At 42.8% G+C, this 25,621-nt stretch overlaps 3 protein-coding genes across 4 annotated transcripts; 2 read left to right on the top strand and 1 right to left on the bottom strand.

The window, feature by feature from the left end:
* Positions 1-9,314: 9,314 nt before the first annotated feature.
* Positions 9,315-12,351, bottom strand: LOC103981613 (endoglucanase 6-like). The gene is made up of 8 exons (XM_065103261.1): positions 12,142-12,351; positions 11,722-11,934; positions 11,061-11,261; positions 10,875-10,964; positions 10,600-10,764; positions 10,236-10,520; positions 9,795-10,143; positions 9,315-9,616 (listed from the first exon to the last, which is right to left on the bottom strand). The coding sequence occupies exons 1-8, from the start codon at positions 12,325-12,327 to the stop codon at positions 9,315-9,317; spliced, it is 1,791 nt and encodes a 596-aa protein (XP_064959333.1). The 5' UTR covers positions 12,328-12,351.
* Positions 12,352-14,607: 2,256 nt separating this feature from the next.
* On the top strand, positions 14,608-21,368 carry LOC135609715 (probable protein phosphatase 2C 52). 2 transcript variants are annotated; one of them, XM_065103262.1, is made up of 8 exons: positions 14,608-14,898; positions 16,353-16,480; positions 16,563-16,661; positions 16,770-16,928; positions 17,940-18,026; positions 18,479-18,570; positions 18,863-18,937; positions 20,935-21,368. In XM_065103262.1, exons 1-8 carry the CDS (start codon positions 14,792-14,794, stop codon positions 21,103-21,105), a joined length of 918 nt encoding a protein of 305 aa, XP_064959334.1. In that variant the 5' UTR covers positions 14,608-14,791; the 3' UTR covers positions 21,106-21,368. The 2 variants fall into 2 exon arrangements, with proteins under 2 accessions (XP_064959334.1, XP_064959335.1); XM_065103263.1 differs by lacking the exon at positions 20,935-21,368 and adding an exon at positions 19,807-19,847 and having other exon boundaries at positions 14,649-14,898.
* Positions 21,369-22,716: 1,348 nt separating this feature from the next.
* Positions 22,717-25,575, top strand: LOC135609714 (abscisic acid receptor PYL8-like). The gene is made up of 3 exons (XM_065103260.1): positions 22,717-23,045; positions 23,478-23,693; positions 25,072-25,575. Exons 1-3 carry the CDS (start codon positions 22,836-22,838, stop codon positions 25,327-25,329), a joined length of 684 nt encoding a protein of 227 aa, XP_064959332.1. The 5' UTR covers positions 22,717-22,835; the 3' UTR covers positions 25,330-25,575.
* Positions 25,576-25,621: the final 46 nt, after the last annotated feature.

Below are 25,621 nucleotides of genomic sequence, written 5' to 3'. Positions count from 1 at the left end.
GAATTGAACATATGCTTTTTTGTAAAAGTGGTGATAAGAACGCCATCTGTTGTCACAACCCTAATATAACAAACTTAGGCTATGCCCAAAAAGGAGTAGTTAAAATTTGAAGGTGACTTGTGACCGATTTAGAATCAAAAGTATAGACCACAAGCATTTTGGGACTAACCAAACTGGGGTACTCACATACACAGTAAATCTACTTTTCAAACTGGGTTATTTGTTGGTGAACCTTTACGCATTGATCAAGGTGTCAGCAAGGGGCTCGGTCTAGTCCTAGATGTACAAGGTTGCCCACGTGAATACTCGGGTGGTGAGGGCGAGCGTAAGTCGGGTTGGGTTCAAGCCTCATCCCCCGAGCGCGGTCTTCTCTCTTGATGAGTGGCTTGCTTCTCCGTCGCTGGACTCCTGCACACAGGTCGAGGTCGGGAGGGGGATTTCTCGACTCGACCCCTCTGAAGCTTAAGGTAAAATGAGCGAGAGTTGAGTATCTGAAGTCCTCTCCCTCCTGATTAAGGAGGGTTAGCTTTTATACCTGCGAGGATGAGTTAGTCGTATAGGGTTAATTAACTACGGTCGGCTCCTCGGGCAGTCGACTTTAGCTTTTGTACGAGCGCCGACCGACTTGCACGGATCGGTGCCACTCGTAGTCACCCTGAGCTTTCCGGGACGGTTGTACCGTGATGATGTCGTTCGTACGGAGGGGGCGGCAAGCAGCTACCTACCACGTGTGTGCTGTGTGCCACATCGTACTTGAGGTTCCACGTTTGCATTGTCGTGTTTGCTTACTTGGGTCCACGTGGACAATGTCAAAATATGCCATATCATTCTCCCCCTCCTTCCCCCCCCCCCCCCCCCCCCCCCCCCCCCAAAGAGGCATGCCCCGGGTTCCGTGTGGGGGGGCTCGGGGCATGGCTTGGTGCCTTTTGTTGGTTGGGTTGGTTGTCGTGATGGGACTAGTGGTTCGGTCGTCGATTGATCGGGAGCTGGACTGGTCGAGCGACATAACTCAAGGACTGGGCTGGCTGAGCAACACTACTCGAGCGCTAGACTAGCCGAGCTACACTACTTGGGCACGTGACTTGGACATTGGACTAGCCGCGAGGCGTGGCTCGGGCATCGGACTGGCCGAGACGTGCCTCGGACATTGGACTGGCCGGGAGGCGCGGCTCGGGAGTTTGGACTGGCTGGGGCGTGACTTGAACATTGGACTGCAAGGCGTGGCTCAGGCATTTGACTGGGGATTGGCTTGGTCGAGCAACGTGGCTCGGGCGCTGGCTTGGCCGAGCAGCATAACTCGGGCCAATGTTTGGCCGAGTAACTGCTCGGACATCGATTGAACCGAGTAGCGACTTGCTGTGCATGATAGAATCGAGTTGCGTTGCTCGAGCAGCATTAGCTTGGCCGAGCAACATCACTCGGGCCCATGTTTGGCCGAGCAATTGCTTAGATCTCGACTGAACCGAGCAGCGATTTGCTGCACATGACTGAACTAAGCAGCGACTTGCTGCACATGACAAAACCGAGCTGCGCTACTCGAGCAGCATTGGGGACTGGACTAGCCGAGCAACGTAGCTCAAGCATTGAACGAACCGAGCAATGACTGATTGCACATGACTGACCGAGCAACACTGCTCGGGCATTGGGGACTGGATTGGTCGAGCAACACTACTCGGGCATTGGGGATTGGATTGACCGAGCAACGTAGCTCGAGCATTGGCTTGGTCGAGCAACACTACTCGGGCATTGGGGATTGGATTGACCGAGCAACGTAGCTCGAGCATTGAACGAACTGAGTAGCAACTGATTATACATGACTGGTCGAGCAACATTGCTCGGGCACTGGGGATTGGACTAGCCGAGCAACGTAGCTCAGGCATTGGCTAAACATCTTGGGAAACACCTCCTCTTTTTTTCTTTTTCTTTTTTTGATCTGCACATCTTGGGCTCTTCTTTTGGTCATGTCGTGGTGGGTCTTCTTCTTTCCCCGATCTGCTCACATGGGTAGCTCTTGACGGGTTCTCTTGTGCGACTCCTTGTGCTTTCTTGCCACTAGTGCCTCTGTCGCAACATACTGGTTGGCTCGTTGGAGTATCTCGGGAACGATCGCTGGTGGTCTCTCGACCAGCGACCAAAAAAACCTTGAAGGTCGTAGACCCGTCAAGAACGCCTGCATAACTATCGTAGGTCTCCAACGTCGAGAGGCGAAAGTTGAGGGGGATAGACTTGTCATGAATTTCTTGGGCAAAGGGAGACCCGATCAAGGTATTTTCCTTGAGCTCCTCAAGGCACCGCATCTAGACATAGGGACATTGTGCTATGCAAAATGACCACCCGAGTGAGAATATTACCCAGGAACTTTCCCGTTACAGGCAACTTCCTTAGCATGTAAGCTCTAGGCATAGCTTGGAAAGAAAGTTGACCTGCAAACCCTGATTGACTCACTCCTTGTGCTTACCTGGGCATGCTCACCTGTGCGCTCGGTTTCTCCACTGTAGAAGAACTAGAACCATACACAACTGGCGGCTTCTCAGAGGGAATATTCGGAGGTCCTTCAGACAGGATTGACAGCAGAGCATCAGGTTCAGCCGCAGAAGGATCATCTGCAGAGAGGAAGGAGACGAGGAACCCACATCTTGTGTTTTCTCCCGCACTTCTTTTGCCTCCTGGCCAATATGGATTCATATAGACGAGGAACCCTTCTATATGAATGAACATACTTAGAAACGAAAAACAATTTTTAGATGAAACAATCAAATTGTACACCACTCTCCACGAGCAAGACGTGTGCATATATAAGATCTTCATCCTTTTTGGCCATAACCTTCTATATGAATGAACATGAAAACGTCTATAGAAGAAACAAAGAAATACTTTTAAAAATGAAACAAATCAAATTGTACAAATCCAAACCAATAGACTGTATGTATGGTTCCTTTCAGTCAAATGAACACAACGTGAGAGATGACGAAAATTATCTATAATTTGACTTTAAAATTTACAGAATCAATCATTTTTTACAAGGTTCCAATGATTTTTTTAGAAGGTTCAATTAAAGTTTTTAGAGTAATGATACAGAGATACGCTGAGGAAGACCACAGTAACAAATGGACTGTGTAATATATATATATATTATATATATATATACACACCGCAGTGACAAATGGACAGCTTGTTTATTGCTATCTGTTCGCAACAATAGGATGACTTAAATCATGAAATTGATTCCCCAAATTAGTGCTGTGGCAAGGAAATATTAAGTTCCCAAGTACTCGTAATTAAAAGCGTTCTAGCATTATGTACTACCCGCTGCTAGTCGTGCCAATAGATGCAGAAATATAAAATGCATATTAAGAGCATGAAGGCTAGGCGGATAGAGGTTGTTAATCACCTAGATTAGGATTCAGTGATAAGAGATTCATTGATAATCTGACACCAATCAGACCAAATTAGATTGCCCACAATAAGGAATAGTATCAGCTTGTATAACCTCCTGACTGAACCAACTACGTATATCAGTGGAACAGATATATATAACAGAGAAAAAGGACCAAAGCCAACCAAGAAAACGAAAAGGTCATGGCATTATCTGACATTCCAAATACCAGATCCCAAATTCTAAAATATGGTTGACACGTGGAAGCTCTCGTGTTATGCACAAATCATCACATACAAGCGTCATGCAATGAAAGAGACAACCGATGTTGCATCTCGTTACTCAATTCTCTCATCATTCATCTATGATAAAATTAGTGAGAGAAATCTAACCACCGACAAGAGAGCAATGTACCATATACGAAGTTTGCAAATTGTGTTCGAGCAAAAAATGCAGTTCAACTATTAAAAATTAAACTAATTTGTAAAAAACACTAATCAGTATAATTTCAATAGAAGATGAACTCAAGAATATTTCAGAAATAATAAAAAAAACACATACGAATAACATACACATACATCATCCTTAACAAAGATGATGGATAAGGGGGTTCCTGAGTTTTATAGTACAAAATTTTGTTCACAAATTATTGCAACTTCACTTATAAGAATGAATTACAGTCAGAACTTCATAACATCAGTCATTAATTCAAAATTTCATCATCATACAGTACGTTAGGATCAACATGAATACTAATTGGCATTTGTAATCCTACAACCATCCATGTATGGGGAGTAAATTAATGTGAATTCACAATATTAGCAAGTATGTTGCATGTCAACAATCTTAGAAGTAGACAAATAGACACCTAAATTCCTTAAGGTCTTCGCGGAACCTGCTAAGCTAAAAAATGTGATGGGTTCGCATTACGGAGAATAAGCTCACTGGATTGCTCCCTCTCTTTCCTCTTTTCTCACCTTTTCTTATTCCGAGCTGAAATCAAGTGACGATCAACTGGGATCAGCTGATCCAGCTGGTTTACAGGCAATTCCATCTGCTTTCTCTAGATGACGATCGCGGTCGTTCGCCGGCTCGCGCTGGAGCTCCCGCACGATGAGCCGCTCGAGCCACTCCACGTCCTCGTGGCCGGAGCGCGTCACCCCCAGGAGATTCGAAGACATCCGCCTCCTCGCTCGTCGGAGAGGAGAGGGGAATCGCCCGGAGGGTTTCACGGTGGCGGGATGTCGGTTGCTGGGACACGAATATTAGTGAGGACCGGACCCGATCCAATCCGGATCCGATTCGATCCTTTGATGAGGTGGGTCGAATTAAGTGGATCCAAATCGAGCATCAAGAAATCCAATCCGCTAGACATCCCCAAGACGCGATACCTGAAGGAAAACTCTTCGATGTAGCTCACTCGTGCACTTTATCATTTTAATCTTTATATCTTTAAAAATTATATTAAGATCTCTATATTTATAAAAGTGAAATATGAAAATCCATTACTCCAACAATTTTTTTAATTTATGAAATTAGTTTTTTAATCCCATATAAGGATCTTAATATTTTACTTTAGTAAAAAAAATATAAAGATCTCAATATAATTTTTAAAAATATAAAAATGAATAACTAATTATAAAAGATAATTTATAATTAATCCTAAGAAAATATATTATGAACATCCCAAAAAAAGTGTCAATCCATCTGCATGTGAATTGAGAGCACAAGTCATTGACTTTTGGGCATCAGCAGCCAGACTTCTCCATGCGTCCTTGACGGTGTGCCTTCCGACTTGGAAGTCTACCTCTCGACATTGGCTCTTCATTCTGACCTCGGGTTTCATGGATTTACGTGATCTCTCTCATCTCGTCACTTAGCGATCTCTCCCTTCTTCCACGGCACATATGGGCAACTGCTTGCGAACGTTGAAGTAAAGTGTGGTCAATCTCACAGCATTCTTGACGAGTAAAGTCGCCGCAGCTCATCACTGGTCATCGCTGGATAAATAGTAAGGCGATGAAGTTTCTTCAGGTGTCTGGGAATCACACGTCCGAATAGTAAGAAGCGCGGTACTGTAACCACGAGTTTAAGATAAGAAGATAAGAGTTTACTGTGTCGTCGAGGTGCCTTGAGGAAGCAGAGGTCATGCCACGATATGAGTGTGTGGCTCACGTAGCCGAGCCGATTCCACGAGAACGACGATGGCGCTGACTAATTCTGCTCTTGAATGCACTCCGATGAATGAAAGCACTGGAAGTCGTAGCTGAGATGCACACGACTGACTTACACGAAAACCAAGGTTAAGATTATGCTTATTTTCTTTATATCTTTCTAACATAAAAATCGTAATATATTAATGCTATCAAAAAAAATTAATACTAAAAAAATTAAATAATAATATATTAAATTTATGATAAGTAATTTTTTATGATATTATTTAAAAAATATTTATATGATCTATAGGTGCACTGTCTTCGTCGAATCCAAAAACTATCGAATACTTATCTATATAATACTCATCTTTTTTACCTTTCACAATATCATTATTAACGATTGTGTAGAGATAAAGAGAAGATAAATAAGTAATTAAGAGAATTCATTATCATATCTTAAGAAATCTTAGTATAATTTAAATTTTTTTATTTATAATTATAATCATATTTAAAATTTAATTATATTTATAATATATTTTTTACTTAGGATTAAATAATCTAATACAGTAATCTCTTTTAAAATAATAATACTGTACTAATGCACGAGGCTGACGCAGAAACCTACATGTCTTTCAATGTATGTGTTTATGTTCGTAGTATCAAACTTCCTGAAAGGTCCCATTGTTCATTGGCTCTTTACCAAGTCTACGTAGACATGACAGCCCTCATTAGTCTCCTTTGAACCGGTCCTGAAGGAGACCTGCCACCTCCAATTTGCATTCGAGGCGGCATTGGGTCCAAGCAATTAGGAGAATTCATCATCACACCATACCAATTTGCTCCCCAATGCCACCTCCAATTTGCTCCTAAACTCTGCCTTATTCTGACGTTAATCACACTATAAAGCAGCTCCGCCTCTTCCCGCTTCTCTCCACCTCTCACCATTCTCTCTCTCTCTCTCTCTCTCACAGACACACAGACGCACATATGGGGAACTGCTTGGTTCCTGAGTCCAGGAGGACCAAGAGTCGACCACGATGTGCTGTGGCTCCAAGAGACCTGCAGGTGACTCAGCCGGAGAAGAGGCAACCGCTACAAGCTGCTCATGCGCCCAGCAAAAGGGAGAAGGCAACCCCTGAACGACCGGAGCGCTCGGTTCGCTTCGCGGATGACGACGGCGGCAAGAAGGAGGTCGTAAGAGTAAAGATAGTGATAACGAAGAAAGAGGCAGCTCGGTTTCTGTCCATGCTTGCCGCCAGCGACGATGGCGCATCGAAGAAGATGCAGTGCGAACTGGAAGGAGCCGGAGGGTGCAGTGGCAACCCCACCGGAGGCATGGACTATTGGAGACCGGTGCTTGAGAGCATTCCGGAGAGCTGCTGAGAAGAGTTTGGGGTGATGAAAACATAGCGTGTGCTGCGATGGTTCAGTCAATTCTTGGTCGTGTTCAGCGGACATGCTTTCTGTGTAATCAATCAAAAGTATCAACTCGGTTCACATGTCCCTCAAATTTCTCGGTTTGCATCCTTTTGTCGTTGATTCACAGGGTTTCTTTTATCATTTCCTCTGTGCCTATGAACGTGAAACAAAGCTGAGACAGTCGCTAATCTGTTTCTATTTTGAGAAGAGTCAACAAGAAACAAACGAGCAGCGTTCGAAACAGAAGTGATTTCTGATAGCGTCGGCAGCCGACATGGAATGGTAGATTAGTTCGACTCGGTTTTGACTCGACATGTGTTGGGAAGTCTTCGGTCGATGCTCTATAGAGGTCTCGATGTGATCCGTCCGACTGCGATGAGAGGTTCTAGAGAGCCTATGTTGCAACCGATGACAAACATTTGCATTTCAATTTCGACTGTTCTTGGCATCATCGATTAGAGTTCTCTGATGACTTCCACATACATGAAACCTAAGTCCACCCTTCACTCTTTCGTTGGTGGAACGGCAGCTTGAGGACTTTGTGGTTCGATGGGTAAACGCGTGTTTGAGCTTCGTGTCATTGGACAAGCTAGTATCTGTCAATTATTCATGCACAGGTCAAGCAAAGGTTGTCCACCACCTGTGAGCTCAGCCATTCAATGCGGGTGCTCCTTTCTCATTCTAATGGTCTCTCTGCTTCCTGTATCAATTTAGTTTGATAACAGTTTACTCCGCATATACATAACACCCAGGTGTACAATCAAATCCCACAAATGTACTAACTGTATACAGCATGACTCACCTAATTGGACTCGGCGTATATCTTTATAATATATTAAGATATTAATAGAAAATATAACAACGCTGTTAACTCACCCCATCACCTCAATCATAGTTAAGGGAAGACATGTACGCATGCATTGGAGCTAGGCGGCATGACGTAACTTCCTCGATGTTACATTTTGAATGATACAAAGGGCCATCCTCTGCCTATCCTAGATAGGCCATGAGCCCTGACAAAATATATTATCATGGGCATCCTATCCTAACATCGTCGGATGCGCTTGTCAGTTATCACCATCAATGATCCCCTAACAGGGTAAGGAACACCCTAATTCATCGTCCTACCTTGACACTGTGCTTGTCAGCTATCTAAACTTTTTTTAGCATTGGAAATGTTAGGTAGGGATATCCCCCCAATGTCAATCGCTTATGCAGGACCCAAACACATCTAAAGAGTACCTTGCAATGATGTTGAGCATATCTAGAAGGCCAAGGTGCACCTCGGTATGATCTCGAGCTTCCTTCAACAAATAAGCCACTCCCTGAGATGATCACAGATCAGTCGTTGAGAGCTTGCAACACCTCGGAGTCCATCTATCGCCTTGATTGCTTGCTTGGGTCACCTCCCTTGCCCTGCGTATGGGCTCCTAAGGATGGATCTACGCCTTTGGGATTGAATCAGGCTACAATAGAACGTGATGAGTGAACCAAAACACTATATATGATATACAGTATAACCTTAATGGGACGAATTATATATTACACTTTGTGATTAATTATCTTTAACCCTCGATCTTTATACTTCAAAAAAATTATATTGTGATCCTTATATTTAAGGAAATGAAATATTTAATCTAGTTTCCTCTCAACTCTATTGATGAAAATATTACACGTGTTGTCATGTGCAAAAAATATGTAAAACCATGATTAAAAAAGTAATTTCACATCATTATTCTCATTGTCCAAAGGAAAAAAAATCAAAAGAGAGAAATTTTGCAAACAAATTTACTTGCTTCAGCTTTTTTAATGTTTTAAGTTTTATTAGAAAGTAAAACACTAATTTTGGCTCGTTCACACACTATTATAGAACTAGTTTTACAAAATAAGTTATAGAGGAAAAAATTAATATCGATGGAGTTATAAAATTATTTTTTAACCGTATTTTAACATTATTTTTTACACATGATAACAAATAAAATATTTTCTTCAACAAAACGAATGATATGAAAAGAAATAAAATTAAATATTTTTGTATAAATCTAAAAATCTTATCATAATTTTTAAAAATATAAAAAAAATAGATTACCAAATATAACTAATTACATATTAGCCGCTGTTTCGCCCAGGAACAGCTACACATCACTTTGGAAGACTTTCCCCATCGTGTTCGAGCAGAGTTTTAACTATTTTCTAGGCTGATTAAGGAAAAAGAGGATCAGCAATTCATGAGCTCCTTCACGCCTTTCTACGCAGTCTGAGTAAAGGACTAAGACGCCTAAACTTCACCGCCACCCACAGACCAAAAATGGAGATGGGGATGTCACGGACCACATAAGCTGCAGAACATGTCGCACCACAAGTCACACGAATGTGTAGCCTGAAACTATGATGTCAGCTGGAGAAGCCGAGTGAATGTAGACAAACTCGAAGCTTTTCCCTGCCGGGAGAGAGTCCAGCCATGCCGGGAATGTGTAATCGTTGCCGGACTTGCCGAGTCCCCAGACAGGTCCATAGAGTTTCGATATTGAGATGACGAGTTCCTTTGCAATCTTTGATGATTTGTTAGTCACCACTGTGGAGTACCTATAATAAATCCTTCCCTTGGACTCCCATGACGTGGTTGCCTTCTGCTCAATTGTGAATGGCGGAGAGAGTGCAGTCACTGCACAAAGTTATCGCAGAAGAATTAACATGGAGTGGATGGCTGAGGAGGAGGAATGTGATTACCGTCTTTGTTCTTGACAGGTACGCCAGGGATAGAGAGCACGACTGCAAGAAAGATGAACAGCATTATACAGCTGATCATAGATCAAAAGAAGTTGCAGCGGTGCTTTAGCTACCTGGTAAGAGCTGGTTGTAGCCACTATGGCCAGCGTGAAGCCGAGCCAATACGCCAAGCATGGGCGCATTGTTGTAGGTCGTGGGCTCTGTTTGTTCGTAGTTGTCCCTTTCGTCGGCGAAGTCGTCGTAGACATCAGGGCCGCCGACTATGGCACCATCGAGGATGTTGGGATCTTGAGCCTTTCGGCTATACCATGTGTCGTAGCCTTCTCTGCAGCTCACAAACGAGGGATCGGCCTTAATGGAGACAATCGAGGAGGCACGATGGTGGACCTGCCGGGGGTAAGACTTCCCATAGCCAACCATATAGCTGGTGCCTCTTGGATTGTCTCCTAGTATGTAATCCACCTGAAGGAAATGCTTATGAGACATCGTGCAAGCAGAGATCTTTACCTCTGATTCTTTAGTAAGTCGGCTTTCGAACAACAAGTACAGATTACCTGAGACTTGGCGAACAAAAGAAGCTCAGCAGGCGATGCGGTTCCAGCGGCACAGGCTACGTTTCTTCCGGCAGATGTGATATAATCGGAGTAGATGGTGAGTAGGAAGGCGGCGTTGGTGACGAATTGCATGTTGTTCCACCGCTGCCGGACCAATAGACCTCCGGTGGTCCTCCGAACGTTGTGCGCTCCCTTGCCAAGGCAGGAGCAGAGGAAGTACTCTGCCTTCTGTTGGTACTTCCGCAGCACTGGTGCATGTTGAGCTTCCTTCCCTTGTAGGAGAAACTGCCAGACACACAGTGTGGGCAATGATGCTATGATACATGTACATGTCTGAGAACATCAACAGGAGTAGGGAGAAGACCTTAGCCGCGAGGACTTGAACACCGGCGTATTTGACGTCCCAACCGAACTCGGTCACGGACCACCCCGTCCCACCGAGTGAGCCACCGTTATTAGCCAAATAGTCCATGTAGCAGCGGTTGTGGGTCGCATGGTACAGCCACGCCGCTGCCCACAGCAGCTCATCCTGCGCCGGGAAACCAGGTCCGGAACCATGTGAAAGATCGCTAGGTCGTACCCCTCCGTCCGATCGATGATTTACCGCGCGAATGATGGAATCAGGACCGTTCAACTTACCCCGTACCCGCTGTAGGATCGGTAGTACCTCCGGGCCACCGTGATGCTGCTGTCGTACTTCCCCCTGTACTTGTCGGCAAACTCGAAGAGCTGGGAACACAAGGAAACAACAGGAGTTTAAATTTAAGATCGATGATAACCATGAGGGAGAGAGAGAGAGAAAGCAGTTTGTCTTGGACTTGGAACCTGTTTCGCGTGGCTGAGAAGCTGACATGAATAAGCTGGGTTCGAGTGCCGGAACACCATGGAAGCTGCAGCCATCGCCGCCGCCGTCTCCCCGGCAAGGTCCGAACCGGGATGGTTGACGTCGATGCGGTAGGCCAGCCGGCTCGTCGTCATGTCCTCCGGCCGCTGCCAGCAGAAGTGGTCTGTGTTTCCATCACCCACCTGCAGAGATCGATCAACTCGGAATTAAATCAAGGTCACCAAATATGGAGAAATCATAAGAATTTTTTACTGTATTATGCGAGACATCCGGCACTTATTCGAGGATACACTTCACGATGCTCATGTGCAATTGCTGCTCGTCTTGTGATGCAACGGGACATGTTTTCCACGTCTCAAAAGAGAGAACCCAGCAAACGTTTAGTTTACCGACAGAGGTGAAAGAAGACAAGAAGAGACCTCTGTTCTTACAGGGCAGGGCAGAGCAGAGAGCATGGAAACATACAAAGCAGCTTCATAGGAAGCTGGTAAAAGTCACTAAACTCTGAACACTATTAATCAGACAGCCATGATGCTGTTCGACAATTTAAAGAACTCAACAAGGATACTCATAGCTGAAATCACATTTGCTTTGAGAAGACGATAAATAGATAGGGGGTTCATTCTAAGAAGGAATTCTCACCTCTCCATAGAGGACAAAAGGTTCTGAGTGGGCTTTGATGAGGTAGTCAGTGCCCCACTTGACGGCCTCCATGGCATGACCAAGCTCCCCGCTTGCAGCCATCTGCTTGCCGTACTCGACTATGCTCCAGGACATCATGGTGATGGTGAAGGCCATAGGAAGGCCAAATTTCACATTGTCTCCGGCATCATAATATCCTCCAACAAGATCAACCTATATATAGCATTAAGGAAGAAGAAGGAACATTTATGAAGGTAAAGATGGAATTACTCTTCCTCTCTTAAACCGCACAATTGCCTCTCGGGCTCAAGCACTGTAACATAGAAAAGAAAAGTGCAAATGACAAGGAAAAAGGCAACCGCAAATGGTCAACTTAAGAACTAGGCATACAGGGAGGAAGAGTAATTTGCAGGAGCTTACCCCATTAGCCTTGCCATCAAGCAGCCCAGAATTGGCTCTCCACTTCACTCTCTGGTTGCTGGGCAAGTACCCGGACCTCTGGGCCTCAAAGAACAAAATGCTCTTGCTAAGAGCCTTCCCATAGTCATGCTCAGCAGAAGCCAGTGGCATAGCCATACCCAGCAGCACCACGATTAGCCCAGCCATTTGCAAGCGGTATCTGGGAAGACGGCAGAGGAAGCTACAGAAATCCCTCAAGAAAGAGGATGACGAACCTCTAAACACCAAAACAAAATCACATAGACGTACGGTTCAATGTGGCTGTCTTCTCTCAGTTAAACTCCTCATATACCACGGTAGAAGATGACTGCAAGAAAGCGTCTAGCAAAGAACCTGGTCTGGGGAGGTGGTGATACAGTGCCGGACCTGTATTTATGGAGAGAAGCATGTAACAGTAGTGGTTGTCTGTGCATCTTTTTAGACATCATCGCTCCTTTCTCTCTCTCTTCCTCCGATTGGGAGTCTCAGTAGCCGAAAACGGCTGAGAAGAGGAAAAGACAAGCATCTGGTGGCGCTCCTCGGACACCCGTCTCTTGATACTTGGCCCTCTCCCCTAGGATGCTTTCCAACACAATGGATCTGCTCTTCATCATCACTTTCCCACTGCTAAAGAGAGTGAACTGTTGCAGGCATTGAAGGAGCAGTTAATCGGGGGCGGTTACTCAAGAATCAAATCTGCCGGGGTGGAAGCCTTTTCGCCGGCCATCTCGCATGGAGTCGCGCCCATTCGGCAGCCGTAAATGCCCAGCGCTCCAAATTACGTGCTTTTGCTTTGTTTATTAGATTAGTCGCTTGCTTTCTTCTTCGGAACTCGGAAAAGGAGAGCAAACGAGGAGGCAAGCATGGGAGTGCATACCCGACGCCCCCTGCACGCTTCGGACAATACGTTCGATGGGTTCTACATCTACGTTATGCATGATTCAGTGGTGACGTTATGCTGGTCCTCATCGCATTTCTGCGTCAACCCATATTGGTGTCAGCTGAAAAGTTACTGAAGTTGCATGAGACAGTAGCTCTCATCTTACAGGCGTTTTCCGATGGGATACGTAGAACAGATCCGTGCGTCCCGTAAGCATATGGCTTGAATCCTAAGCAAACCAATGGCAGCAGAACAGAGCGACCGCCGCTGTCTCCGCCACCGATCCGAAACGCTTGCCATCTCTTGGCCATGGAGCATTTGAAGCATATAAGTGCGTGTATCAATGGGAGGTGGGAGGAACTCGAGAAGCTAAAGACACGCTTGCATGGTTGACCAAATCCATTTGACCCAGACAAACACCCTCAAAAACAGCGGGAAAATGTCTTCCGATCATTATGCTAATAATCTGCACAACCCTTTCACAATGGGTTAATAATGTCTTGGAGCCAATAAAAAGTCCCCACCGACAAATTGGCTGCCAATGGGAGACGATAAGGCATTTGATATCCTTTATTTTTGGCTGCTTTCCTCGAAAACTAAGTGACTACTACTAAGTATAAACTGCAGTGAAACGGAAGGCGGCAGCAGTGGTCATAATCTCTCGCTCACATACATACATAGATACACATATTATATATATAATGTAAGTACGCATTATGTACAACCTTCTCAGGTGGATGTGAAATTATACGTATTTCTCTATACGTTACGTCGAGAAGTACACTGTACACACAGTGTACTGTGTATACAGTACACCACTTACCAAAAAAAGAGAAGTACACTGTACACGTTTTACATTTGTAACTGTATCACAAACCGGTTTACGCGTCACCATGCGCTACAATCTGTTCGTAACGGGCACGACTCTTGCTACGGCAACCGACATAGCACTGCTGCTACCACCATGCCACGTTCTCGCTCTCCCTCGTGCCAACCCAACAAAACTCCCCATCTCTCGCTCCGCCGAGCTCGCTCTCCGTTTATTTGAGCTAAAACTGAAACAGCCACCACCTCTTCCTCCTCCACCTCCTCCTCCTTATCTCTCGGGTTTCCTCCGATCGCTGCTGCCCTCTCCGAAATCCCAAGTCGGATTCCGGATCGCAGATCCCTATCGCCCTCCACTTTGTAAGCTTCGGAAGATCTCGGCGCCGGTGGCTTCCTTGGGTGCTTGGTCGTCGGATCGACGAGGCTTTCGATCAGAAGGTTCCGTTGTTGAGTATCTATACCTTTTGTTGTAGCTCGTTTTCTGTGAATTGGATTTACTATTGGGTCTTACGTTTTCTCTAGTCTGTGCATTCTTGATTTGGATGATCCATGGATGTTATCTTGATAGTCGAAAAAAATCATAGATCAGATTCCACGAAGGAACCTTTTTTTTACCTTTCTGTTTCAATCTATACTTATCGAGCGAGCAAGATCTGCTTTTTGTGACGGATTGCGGCAATTTACTTTTCCTTTTTTTTTTTTCCTCTCTTTGATTTCTCGCATGAAATGTTCTGGCATTGTAGGCCATCAGCAAGCAGCTTCGATGGTATGTAATGCCGGCATAGGCAACTTTGTCAGTCGGACAAAGAACCCAGAGGATCCCACTTTAGCAGAAGAGGGGCAGATAGAGGACTCGAGTTGTTCCCGGATTGCGGAGCCTGGGTTGTGGCGTGTAGGGCGCGCGGGGTATTTGGAACGGTTGTGAAGATGATGGTCGATTCTGGTCCATCTGCAAAGCCTGGAGCTGCCACCAATGTATCATCTGAAAAGGATCGCTCAGGCAACGGTGATTACGCCAGTGGACGATGGAAAAGGTAAACTTTCGGGATGTTTGTAAACCAAGTGCTTGTAATCCAACTCTAAAATTTTGAATGTTCTATATTTATTCATTCATATGTTGATTATGAGTACTGAAGCATTCAGCTTTTGTGCAACAATACTCGTTGATTAATTCCCTAATGCTTTTAACTTTTGGGAGCACCTTTCGCACTTATTTCTGACATGGCAGGTGAGACAGAATGCTAAAATTGTTGCCTAGTGTATATCATTTATCGTGGGCACCACATAGTCATCGGTCTGTGGTAGTGCTTGATACAAGGAAGAATTTGTTGACAAATTCTTTAGGATTAGAGTTCCTTTGGTGGTCCTCTATCATGCAAGATGCAAGTTTCTGTTGGTAAGATGAAGGATCATTGAAGTAGGCAGAATTGTAGTTATCTTCTATAGAAAAGATAAAAACTAATTTGAAGCAAGGTCAATAGGCTTCTTGTATGGGTTTTAGTGTAGCTATATAATTGTCTGTTATGCTATTAAGGTCCTAGAAATGTGGAAATGGATTTTTTTGTTGAGAATGTATGGTCGAGTGTCAATTACATATAAGATATTAGGTTCTACGGCTCATGGAATCTGCAATAGGCTTGTGTTGTTAAAATGCTCTTTTAAGAAGTTCCTGATAGAATTGATTGTAACATAAAGTAAACATTCTTTAAAAAGTGGACAATGGGTTAAAGAAGATTTTGTTGCATAGCAAGGTTAACCATGACATGATCCAAGTAGTTTAATGCTGATTGATAAATGATCAGGTAACTGAGATAAGTGCTCAATGAAATGATATGGGGACTTGAGTTTGCTGCTTCTGGTTCGTGAAAGCCAAACTAGATGTTTCATGACTTCTTATTCACGTATTTACATTGGTAAACTTCTTGTTGCTGTAGCATCAACAGTTCCCAACTTTTGCTTAACAAAATGCTAATAATTTATAAAGCTATCCCTTTGCTATATATAAATATATACATATATATGTATGTACGTATGTATGTATATATATATGTACGTATATGTATTGTATATATATATATGTATATGTATGTATATATACATATATATATATATATGTATGTATGTATATATACATATATATATATATACATATATATGTGTATATATATATATATGTATATACATATATATATATATACATACATACATATATATATATATATACATATATATATATATATATACATATATATATATATATATATATATAGAGAGAGAGAGAGAGAGATTGGGGTGCATCTCTCTTCACATAGAAAGGGAGCTCTCTATTCTGTTTCATGAAATCCTCTTACAACCATGAGTGTTCTAGATTTAGATTTCTGCTTTCTAGCTTACCTACAAATTGTTCAGAAAAAAATCTTTATTTAGGCCATGTTCATCGTGTACTTCATCTGAAGGCTCAATCTCATGTATTTTTTGACATTTGCAGTGAGGATGGAAGGCTAGCTTGTGGATACTCCAGCTTCAGGGGAAAAAGAGCAAGCATGGAGGACTACTATGATCTAAAATCAGCTAAAATTGATGGACAATCAATTAGTCTTTTTGGAATATTTGATGGTCTGGTATTCTTCCTAGGAATGTCTATTTCTGGTTGTATTGATATGATATGTCTCATCTTATTGACATTTGGGTGTTGCAGGACATGGTGGCTCACGTGCTGCTGAATATTTAAGGAATCACTTATTTGACAACCTCACAAGGCACCCAAAATTCATGACAGACACAAAGCTTGCCATAAGTATTGACACACTTGTGAAATTGCTTCATGCTTTTATGACCTCTTTAGGCAGTTTTTCTCCCCATGTAAACATGTCCAATTTTGTGGCCTTGTGATGGCAAATTGCAGGTGAAACATATAAAAAAACTGATTCAGATTTCTTGGATGCTGAATGCAATACTTCCAGAGATGATGGTTCTACAGCTTCTACAGCGGTTTTGATTGGCAAACACTTGTTTGTTGCTAATGTTGGAGATTCACGCGCCATAGTATCAAAAGCAGGAAAAGGTGACTTTTAGTTTTAATCTCTCAACTTTTTCTTTTTATTGATAAAGATGTATTAAAGAGGTTCTCGAAGATTGGATTAAGGATTATAATTTCGGGGTACAGGTCCGAGCTATAACAACATACCACATGTTGGTATGCTGGTACATCTGACACATCATTCTTTTTCCAGATACCCATGCCTTGTGTAGGAATTGACTCATCATTCTTGTTCCAAATATATGTGCCTTGTATAGGAACCTATGAGTCACAAACACTTCAAACCGCTCGACATGTCCATGCCAGACACTAACACTTCACAAATATTTTCTAGAAACATACTATAGTGAGTATTAAATGGTATTACCATAGGTCAGTTTACTATCTACAATAGACTTTCAGACATGTTGAATATTTGTGATACATGTGTATACATGAATCATTTTACTATCCGTGAATGTCTCCTCAGTATCCTTTGTCTCTTAAGCATATTCGTCAATGATTTTCGTGCTTCTTATGAGTTACATATATGACGATCTTATATTGTGTAAATTATACAATGTATATCTTCATACCAAAAAGAGAGAGGGAGAGATAATTATTAATTGGTGTGTCCATACAATGTCATATCTTATATTTCTGATATGCCTGTGTACCAGGTCGTCTGTGTTGCATGTTCATCCATGCTTCATAGAATCATTCATAGGAACTCTACAAAATCAGAGACATAAAGATGTGTCCATCGAACTAAAACTGTATGATATTTATGATTTATTTGAATAAAATTTTAATACTTGCTTGGATGAGTTGGACCAATGAAGTGAATGGTTATTTGATGCAAGTGATGATTTTGAATTTCTGGATTATGGCTCATTATGAGTCACTTTGAAAAAGAGAATGGCCTCCACAATCGATCAACTGGAAACACTAAGCTAGGAAACAAACAGACTTTATTGCCATATGACATGTCTATACTTCTACAGCTGTTAACATTGATGAGTTATTCCTGAAGCATCACACTGTTTGTTCTTGTAGCAATTCCTCTTTCTGATGATCACAAGCCCAACAGAAGTGATGAGCGCAAGAGAATTGAGGATGCTGGAGGAGTTGTCATGTGGGCTGGTAAGTCTGAAGACAAGTACATTCTCTTGTTCCTCACTAAGATCAATGCTATATCAGTTCTTCCCAAAGGTTATACATGATGCGTAAGTACTGAGTATATGGATTGGATATTAGAACAGAGGTCGTCTTGTTTTTTCTTTTGTTATGCAATGTTTCTTCTGTGTTCCCATTTTGTTTAGGATTCTAGCTGATAGAAATTTGCTCCATATTTTGGTAATGATGGGGTGACCAAGAGAAAAATGCATCGATCATTAAGGTAGAGAAGTAAAATATACTTCATATTGATGGTCAGAAAAAGTACTGTCCTTCTGTCCAAAACTTTGGGTACTTGATTTTTGACCCATATAGTTAGGTGTTTCCGCTGGACTTGGTTTTTCTAGAGGGGAGACGGGTGGCATCTGGATTGAACAACTTTGAGCTGTTGGTTGATTGTGGACATTTTTGTTTTATAGGTACTTGGAGGGTTGGAGGTGTATTGGCAATGTCACGAGCATTTGGTAACCGCCTTCTGAAACAATTTGTTGTGGCAGAACCTGAGATTCAGGTATTCCCCTAGAGATTCAGGTTTCCTCACAGCCCCTACAGACTCGTAGTAAACTTCGACAGATTTGTAGGTTATTGTGACTTTGATGTAAAAAGAAATTATGAAATTATATGCAGAAGTTTGCTTGCATTGACAAATATGGTACGCACCGGAATTTTCAGGTGCTGCATAAGAGACTATAAATAAACTTGTAGTTACACATCATAGCAAACTGTTAAACGCTATACACTTTTAGTGACATATCATCTGCAAACTATATGAGCAGTTCATTTTGTGCTAAACCTTCTTTCAGGAACAAGTGGTCGATGATGAATTGGAATTTCTGGTTTTGGCCAGTGATGGGCTGTGGGATGTGGTAACAAATGAGGTTAGATTCTCTTTTTCCTTCGAACTGTCTTCTTCGATAAATATGGAAAATCTCATTTTACTATACATTATTAGAGCTGATCAGCATTTATTAGAAGAAAATTTTCTCAAGTACATAAGGATAATTCATGTATCCTCTTAAAATTGTATTTTTATTTGTTCCCATATCAGGCACACATATCTGGATGAAACTTTATACATATTCTATGTTTCCTTAGGAATTCATTATACAAAGCAATTACCATCAGACCTGGAATGTGGTTGTAATATGTGCCTTCTTAATATTGACAAAAACATTTACCACAAACTTTATACGATTCATTGCTATCGTAAAGATGTTGGCAGTTCGACAAATTAGGGTGCGTACTGAAGGGTGGCTGTTCTGAAACGACTATTGGATGCTGCTTCACTGGAACTTATTTCAGGAAATAAAAAATTGTTCCAAAAGGATTTTCTGATCTCCACTAAACCACATCAAATGGGGAATCTTTTGAAAATTGATGAACAGTGATGTCACGATCATGCAATGGGTAGACTGGTTGCTTGATATTGAAATTTTCTTAATATGACATGATTTTAAAAAACAATGCAAAGCTCAAATAAGTATCAGTGATTTAGTATTTGCTACATGAAAATTGAGTAACTGTATGAATCAATTCTCAGAGTTAGTGCTTAATGTGATGTCAGATCAAAATTGTTGCAATCATATATAGAAAGCCTAGCAAATGTATCTGGGGACTTGATAATGTTGGCTAGTTGATCTGATTATTACATATAGATTTGAAGACAATCTAAATATGATATCATAAAATTAGCATATTGGTATTTGTTTGAACTTGCATCATTGATGACAGTTAATTTATAAAGCAGAGAAGAGGGAGATAACAAGAATAGAATGAGGGGAAGAAAAAAACTTCAGCCCTTCTGTTCTTTAGTCAAAATCAAACTTCATCCTAGCATTTCTATCGAGGTATCTTTCTTTAAATGTACCCTCAAACTAGAATTTTTCTTAATTTGACTATAGTCGTGAATTGACTGACTGGTGGCATCTATTGTCTGAGAAAGGCCTGCTATATAGTATATAGATAACATGTTTTTTCTTGATATGGCTCACTGCGATATGCGGCATTTGTCCTGCAAGCTGCATGCCCTTGTGAACAACTCGGCTAGCGAGGTTGGCTTCCGCCAACCACAACTGGGTAAGGGTTGTGATTATGGCCGCAGACACAACTAATTGGGCATGAGAACTGTGACGTTGGTCTTTCTCTTTGAAGTCTGTTTCATCCGGGTTGGTTGCCTTTCCTCTCAAGGACCTCACAGATGACACCAGTGATGTGTGATGTCCTCTCTCACTCAAGTTGCTATCGGCATCATCCCATTCCCCTGTTGTGGGGAAACAATACCGTCATTGGGTGACTGCAGTTACCAACAAATGCCATTCGGCTTGAGGTCTTGAAACTGTCAAAGCCCAGTTAGCCTCTCCTTGTGTGAATGCTTTTCTGGCATTTACAATTGGGGACCCTTGCCCTTGTTTATTTGGTGCTGAAATAACCTTTGGCTGACTTGAGAATTAGAGGGGCTTCCACCAAGGCTAACTCCAACTACTATAAATCTCCATTTTGTAGGAACTTTTCCTCTCTCTATCTCTTGGCTTCCAGTTGGTCACTTGGATCATCCTGAGTTTGATCTCCCCTCTATCTGCTTTCGCAACAACTCCAGCACATTTCTCCAATCCCACTCGGCGATGATGCTTTGGTTGAAGATATTCTTTGCTACCAATAGTACTACTAACAGCCACTCAATTGGAATTTTGGTTAATACATTCCACCCTTGTTTTTCATCCATGATCTGGAGTAAAACCTGGTACTTTAAATAGCGAAGTTATCGGTGTGGCTTGTATTTTGTTCAGATTATACATACATCTCTAGTTGTCCGGTTACATTTATATCGATTTTACTAACTCTGCATTTCCCTTCTCTTGCCATCCTTATGGATCAGGATGCTGTATCAATCGTGAGAGCTGAAGAAGAACCTGATGCTGCGGCTCGGAAGTTGACGGAGACCGCCTTCTCTCGTGGCAGTGCAGACAACATAACATGCATCGTGGTCAGATTCCATCACGAGAAAACTAAAGTAGATTCTCCTCCTCCTGCAGGTACTCATGGTTGATGTCTCGATTCACCATGTGGGAGCCTACTTGATGCTCGGACGCCTTCCGTTTTATAAAATTTTTTACTCTCAGTCTATTGTCGTATGCACAACTTATTAATTAGAGGCTTTTCTATCACCCACGTAGCAGTGATCATCATGTCGTCGACTCTATTACTCGACCCTTCCTGTTCTAGTTTCATTTATTAATTTATTTTTCGAGTGTAGGAAATCCTCAAGCAACATTCTCATTATATTCTATTACGAACTTTGTTGTTTGCCGACATGCTCGGTGTCACATTTGTTGGATTGGTGCTACAATCCTCACGTGTCTCCTTGTGATAAGAACAAAATCTGCAGATTATTCTATTACAAGTAGCAAAACTAAGGAAAGGATGATGAATGGACATCATCCTTGTCGACGAGACACAACGTTCTTTGTCTTCTGATTGCCTGATTGCTTGCATCGGTTAGAGTGTTGTCTGTTGTTGTTCGTCTGCTGGTTTCAGAAGCTTGTCTGCAAACATCGAGCCCACAGATTCTAGTAAACACCGGAAAGTGAAACAGGAAGGAAGAAGCCCACAGTTTGTTTGGAAGACACCCGTGGTTTACTCGTTACTGGCTTGGCCTTCCATATGGCCGGCTTTCCATCGACACCCTCTCTCGTTTCATTGGCTTCGCCGTCAACATCTTTCTCTTTCCCCTGAGATCATGACCGTGTATACTGTTTCCTGTAGACAATTCTGCCTTCTCGCTTCGTCTCTGCCTCTCTCTGTTCCTTTGACGATAACAGTATCGCTCTTTATTTAGGTGGTTCGCTGTGACATATCCGCCGCGCGAACACACGAACGATGTTTCATGCAAGCCATGGCTGATTCCCATCGAGACCGAGACAAGGTGGTAAAAGCTATCTATAATATACATGATTGGATCCAAGAATACAACAAAAGGATCAAATCCGGTGAAGATAGGCGGTCAGAATATTTTGATGAACCAAAAGATAGAATCCGATTCACAAGCTTTATGGTCAAGCTTATCATTTTGTGCTTTTTAGTTCACATCGAGGACGACCCACCACCACAAGGGAGTTTTTCCGATTTAAAATGACAGAAAAAGAAATATTCGTATAATAATCATTTTAATTTATTGTACTCAAATTTGACTCGTTCAATGCCCCAAAACGGACAAGAAAGCTCCGTGCGAGCTCGGATTTCTAGTTTAGCCGTTCTTCCCCGAATGGTTGACCTCAGAAGGGCCACGGAATGCTCTCAATAATGGGGCGGTCTCATCCTAGACGTGACGGGGTCCCGCCGCGGGCCCCGGTCGGTCGTTCTCTCTCTCTCTCTGGCCGATCCGCTGCATCCCAATTTGTAATCTGCGCACCCTCTTGCCCTCTTCAACCATTCAGGAGAAGAGAGAGCGGTCTACCTCGCGGAGCGTTGGAGAGCCGTGTGGGACCCTCGGGTCTGTAGCAGTGCTACAGATACACGTGTACAATCGTAAGAAAATGGTCTTGCAGGGGATCTCGCCACTGGCCTTTTCCGCTTCCCCTTTCTACGGAGGGATTCGGGTGGTGGCGCAGAGAAGGAGACTTGCGTAACACAACAAGCATATAGAAATAGTGAACAGCAGTAGAAGACCGCGGAGAGGATAAGCTTCGGCGAAGAGGTTGCTTGCTCGTGTCTCCGAGCTCTCTTATCGAGAAGCGAGAGAGGAGGAGGGTGAGTCCCGAAGCGTACAGGTGTAGGTGAATGGTTGGAGAGGGAGGGAGTCGAGCTGGGGGCGATCGGGAGTCCGAGTTCGTTGGCGTCGGCGGGTGGTGGTGGTCCGACCAGATGAGCGGCGGCGACGGGTGCCGTCTGATGGAGGCGGAGTACGTGCGGAGGCACCACAGGCACGAGCCGAGGGACAACCAGTGCAGCTCCACCCTCGTCAAGCACATCAAGGCTCCTGTTCATCTCGTATCGTCTCTTCCTCCCTCCCCTCATTCGCTTCCCCTCCCAAACTTCTTTTTCTGTCTACTTCTCTCCATCTTTCGATCTTGATCCTACATTCTGGAGATCTGATCCATCTCGCGGATTTGATGGTTCGCGCATCTTCTCCCGATCAGTGTCTTAAGAAATGGATCTCTTTTCATCGCACATTTTCGAGAAATAAGGAGAAGGCTTTGTTGAAGAGAACTGAATTCTTGACTTTCCAGATCTGAAGCCGAAGCAGATATTTCTTTCCCCCAATTTTGCCTTGTTCTGTTGCTTGTTACCAATCGCAAGTATGCGTTCCCTTAGATCCAAAAAAGGGGCAATATCATCGGAGTTGATATCTGGTTGTGAAGTGTTTCTACCTACTCATCAAGTAGAAAGCGATTCAAGCGGTCTTTGATCTTGTGGTGACAGGTGTGGTCATTGGTGAGGAGATTCGATCAGCCACAGAAGTACAAGCCCTTCGTCAGCAGGTGCGTGGTGCAGGGTGATCTTGAGGTCGGCAGCGTGCGAGAAGTTAATGTCAAGTCGGGGCTGCCGGCGACGACCAGCACCGAGAGATTGGAACTCCTTGATGACAATGAGCACGTCCTCAGCGTCAAGATTGTTGGCGGCGATCACAGACTAAGGGTTAGCAGTCTCTTCCCCGCATTTCATCTTCTGCTATTTTCGCCATTTTTCCTCCACCGGATTACTTTGCTGCTTACAAATTGCCTTCATAAGCTACAAACTTCATGCTTAGAGCTAAGCTCTAGTCAAAGGAACGAACATCCATGGATGCTACAGAAATCTGAAGTCCAGTTGCAGCTGCTTGCAATTTCTCAACTTGATCTATTTGTATTCTAAGCATCCTTTGATGTGCGATCAAATGAAGAAATATGACACTGATATGGATATATGGCTTAATGCTAGTTTATATATGATCATTGCATAAATTGGCAACCAAATTGACTCATTTATAGTGTAACCTTCCATTTCTCCCTTCACTCACCACTTTCTTTTCCCTCTGTATAACTTCATTAGGTGGATTTCTTAGTGTTCCAAGAACTCCTTGTCACTGAAATCCACCATATGCTGCCTTTTCTTCTTCTAATTAGTTCATGTTACTAATAATTGGAACAATTGTTCCAAAGGATTGTGCTATGTAGCATTTGTGGTATTGTCAGTGTGCAGTTTACTAATCTATAGCATCGAGAATTATAACAAAATACTCTTTTTCTTTTGTGTTTTCGAGAAAGAAGCTTGTTGTTTTCATTGATCCTGATCTACCTAACACCAAGTTACCCAAGTCCATTATAATTTTATCCATCGCCTATCTATGACCTGTTCGTAACTCCCGAAACTTCTTCATAGTGGCGCCGTTCCATGCCCCATTTCATAGGGAACCACAAAGTCTCTATTTCATTATATATATTCCATCTATATCCCAATTCCATTCGTTTAATATCCCTTTGGTGACATATAGTCTATCCGTTTCTATATTTGGAAAGTTAAACAATCATCATATAATAATCAAGAAATTGCAACTGAAAAGAAAAAGGGGGGTTTGTGATGATTTTGAAATCTTTTCTACTGGGTAAACTATTATACTTATGCATTGCTTTTGCTTGACTTCCATTTATAGATTCAAAAGTGGAATGAGTTTGATTCTCTTCTTCCTCGAATCCCTGCTTTGTTGACATATATGCGAAGCAGCATTGTCGGAATGAAAACTCAGAATGTACAAAGACCAGTTTTTGTGACACAATGAGTGTTCCCTGATTTCACATGACAAATATATGGAATTCTTTCAGAAAGCTTTTATGATTATACTCTGCCAATTATTTTTCTCTGACTGGTTGGATGTTAGGAAGGTGTCTGTTGGAAAGAAAAAGATCTGGTGCTGTTTTATGGACCGGCCAATTCTATGAGTGTTTGCTGATATGAATTAGACCGAAAGATGAATCCGATTCTGTATGCTTCACTTCTCAGCTGCGATTCGTCATTTTACATGTTACTTTGTGTGCAGAATTACTCTTCCATCATAACTGTGCATCCTGAGGTCATCGACACGAGGCCGGGGACGCTAGTTATCGAGTCGTTCGTAGTCGATGTGCCAGATGGCAACACCAAGGACGAGACATGCTACTTCGTGGAGGCCTTGATTAAATGCAACCTCAAATCTTTAGCTGATGTGTCGGAGCGATTAGCAGTGCAGAACACACAACCGATTAGTAATACGGATTTTGACGAGGCCAGTGCTGCGATGAGGGCTGCAACAATATGAGCTACCGAGAGTTTTGAGAATCTTGGCGAGCCAATTAGACAGGTTCCTGTCTCTCATCTCCACTTCTCTTCTTCTGCCTTTTTCTGTCCTTCCTTTAAGCTTCTTCTACAATTAGGGAACTGAGTGGTTCGATATAGCCTTCTTTTTCCCAGATGTAAAATTTCACAACCTAGGCTTAATTGACATGGATTATTAGCCCATGGTGTATGCACATAAATTATAAGTTTAAGTCCTATGTTTGCATGATGCTGCAGCCGGAAAATTCCACATTTGGATGCAAAACTGCTGAGCA

The sequence above is a fragment of the Musa acuminata genome, chromosome BXJ2-4 (genome assembly GCF_036884655.1).
Source record: "Musa acuminata AAA Group cultivar baxijiao chromosome BXJ2-4, Cavendish_Baxijiao_AAA, whole genome shotgun sequence".
Classification (NCBI taxonomy): domain Eukaryota; kingdom Viridiplantae; phylum Streptophyta; class Magnoliopsida; order Zingiberales; family Musaceae; genus Musa; species Musa acuminata.
Note: the sequence above shows the minus strand (reverse complement) of the source record. Positions and strands in the feature narration are given on the sequence as shown.

Excerpts from the sequence above, each read along its gene's own strand:
- LOC103981613 (XM_065103261.1), bottom strand. The coding sequence starts at position 12,327 with ATGGCTGGGCTAATCGTGGTGCTGCTGGGTATGGCTATGCCACTGGCT. Across the intron at positions 10,521-10,599 it reads TTCAAGTCCTCGCGGCTAAG|TTTCTCCTACAAGGGAAGGA; the intron begins GTCTTCTCCCTA and ends TGTGTCTGGCAG. Across the intron at positions 10,144-10,235 it reads TTTTGTTCGCCAAGTCTCAG|GTGGATTACATACTAGGAGA; the intron begins GTAATCTGTACT and ends CATTTCCTTCAG.
- LOC135609715 (XM_065103262.1), top strand. The coding sequence starts at position 14,792 with ATGATGGTCGATTCTGGTCCATCTGCAAAGCCTGGAGCTGCCACCAAT. Across the intron at positions 14,899-16,352 it reads GCCAGTGGACGATGGAAAAG|TGAGGATGGAAGGCTAGCTT; the intron begins GTAAACTTTCGG and ends TGACATTTGCAG. Across the intron at positions 16,662-16,769 it reads AGACACAAAGCTTGCCATAA|GTGAAACATATAAAAAAACT; the intron begins GTATTGACACAC and ends GGCAAATTGCAG.
- LOC135609714 (XM_065103260.1), top strand. The coding sequence starts at position 22,836 with ATGGTTGGAGAGGGAGGGAGTCGAGCTGGGGGCGATCGGGAGTCCGAG. Across the intron at positions 23,046-23,477 it reads TCAAGGCTCCTGTTCATCTC|GTGTGGTCATTGGTGAGGAG; the intron begins GTATCGTCTCTT and ends TTGTGGTGACAG. Across the intron at positions 23,694-25,071 it reads GCGGCGATCACAGACTAAGG|AATTACTCTTCCATCATAAC; the intron begins GTTAGCAGTCTC and ends CTTTGTGTGCAG.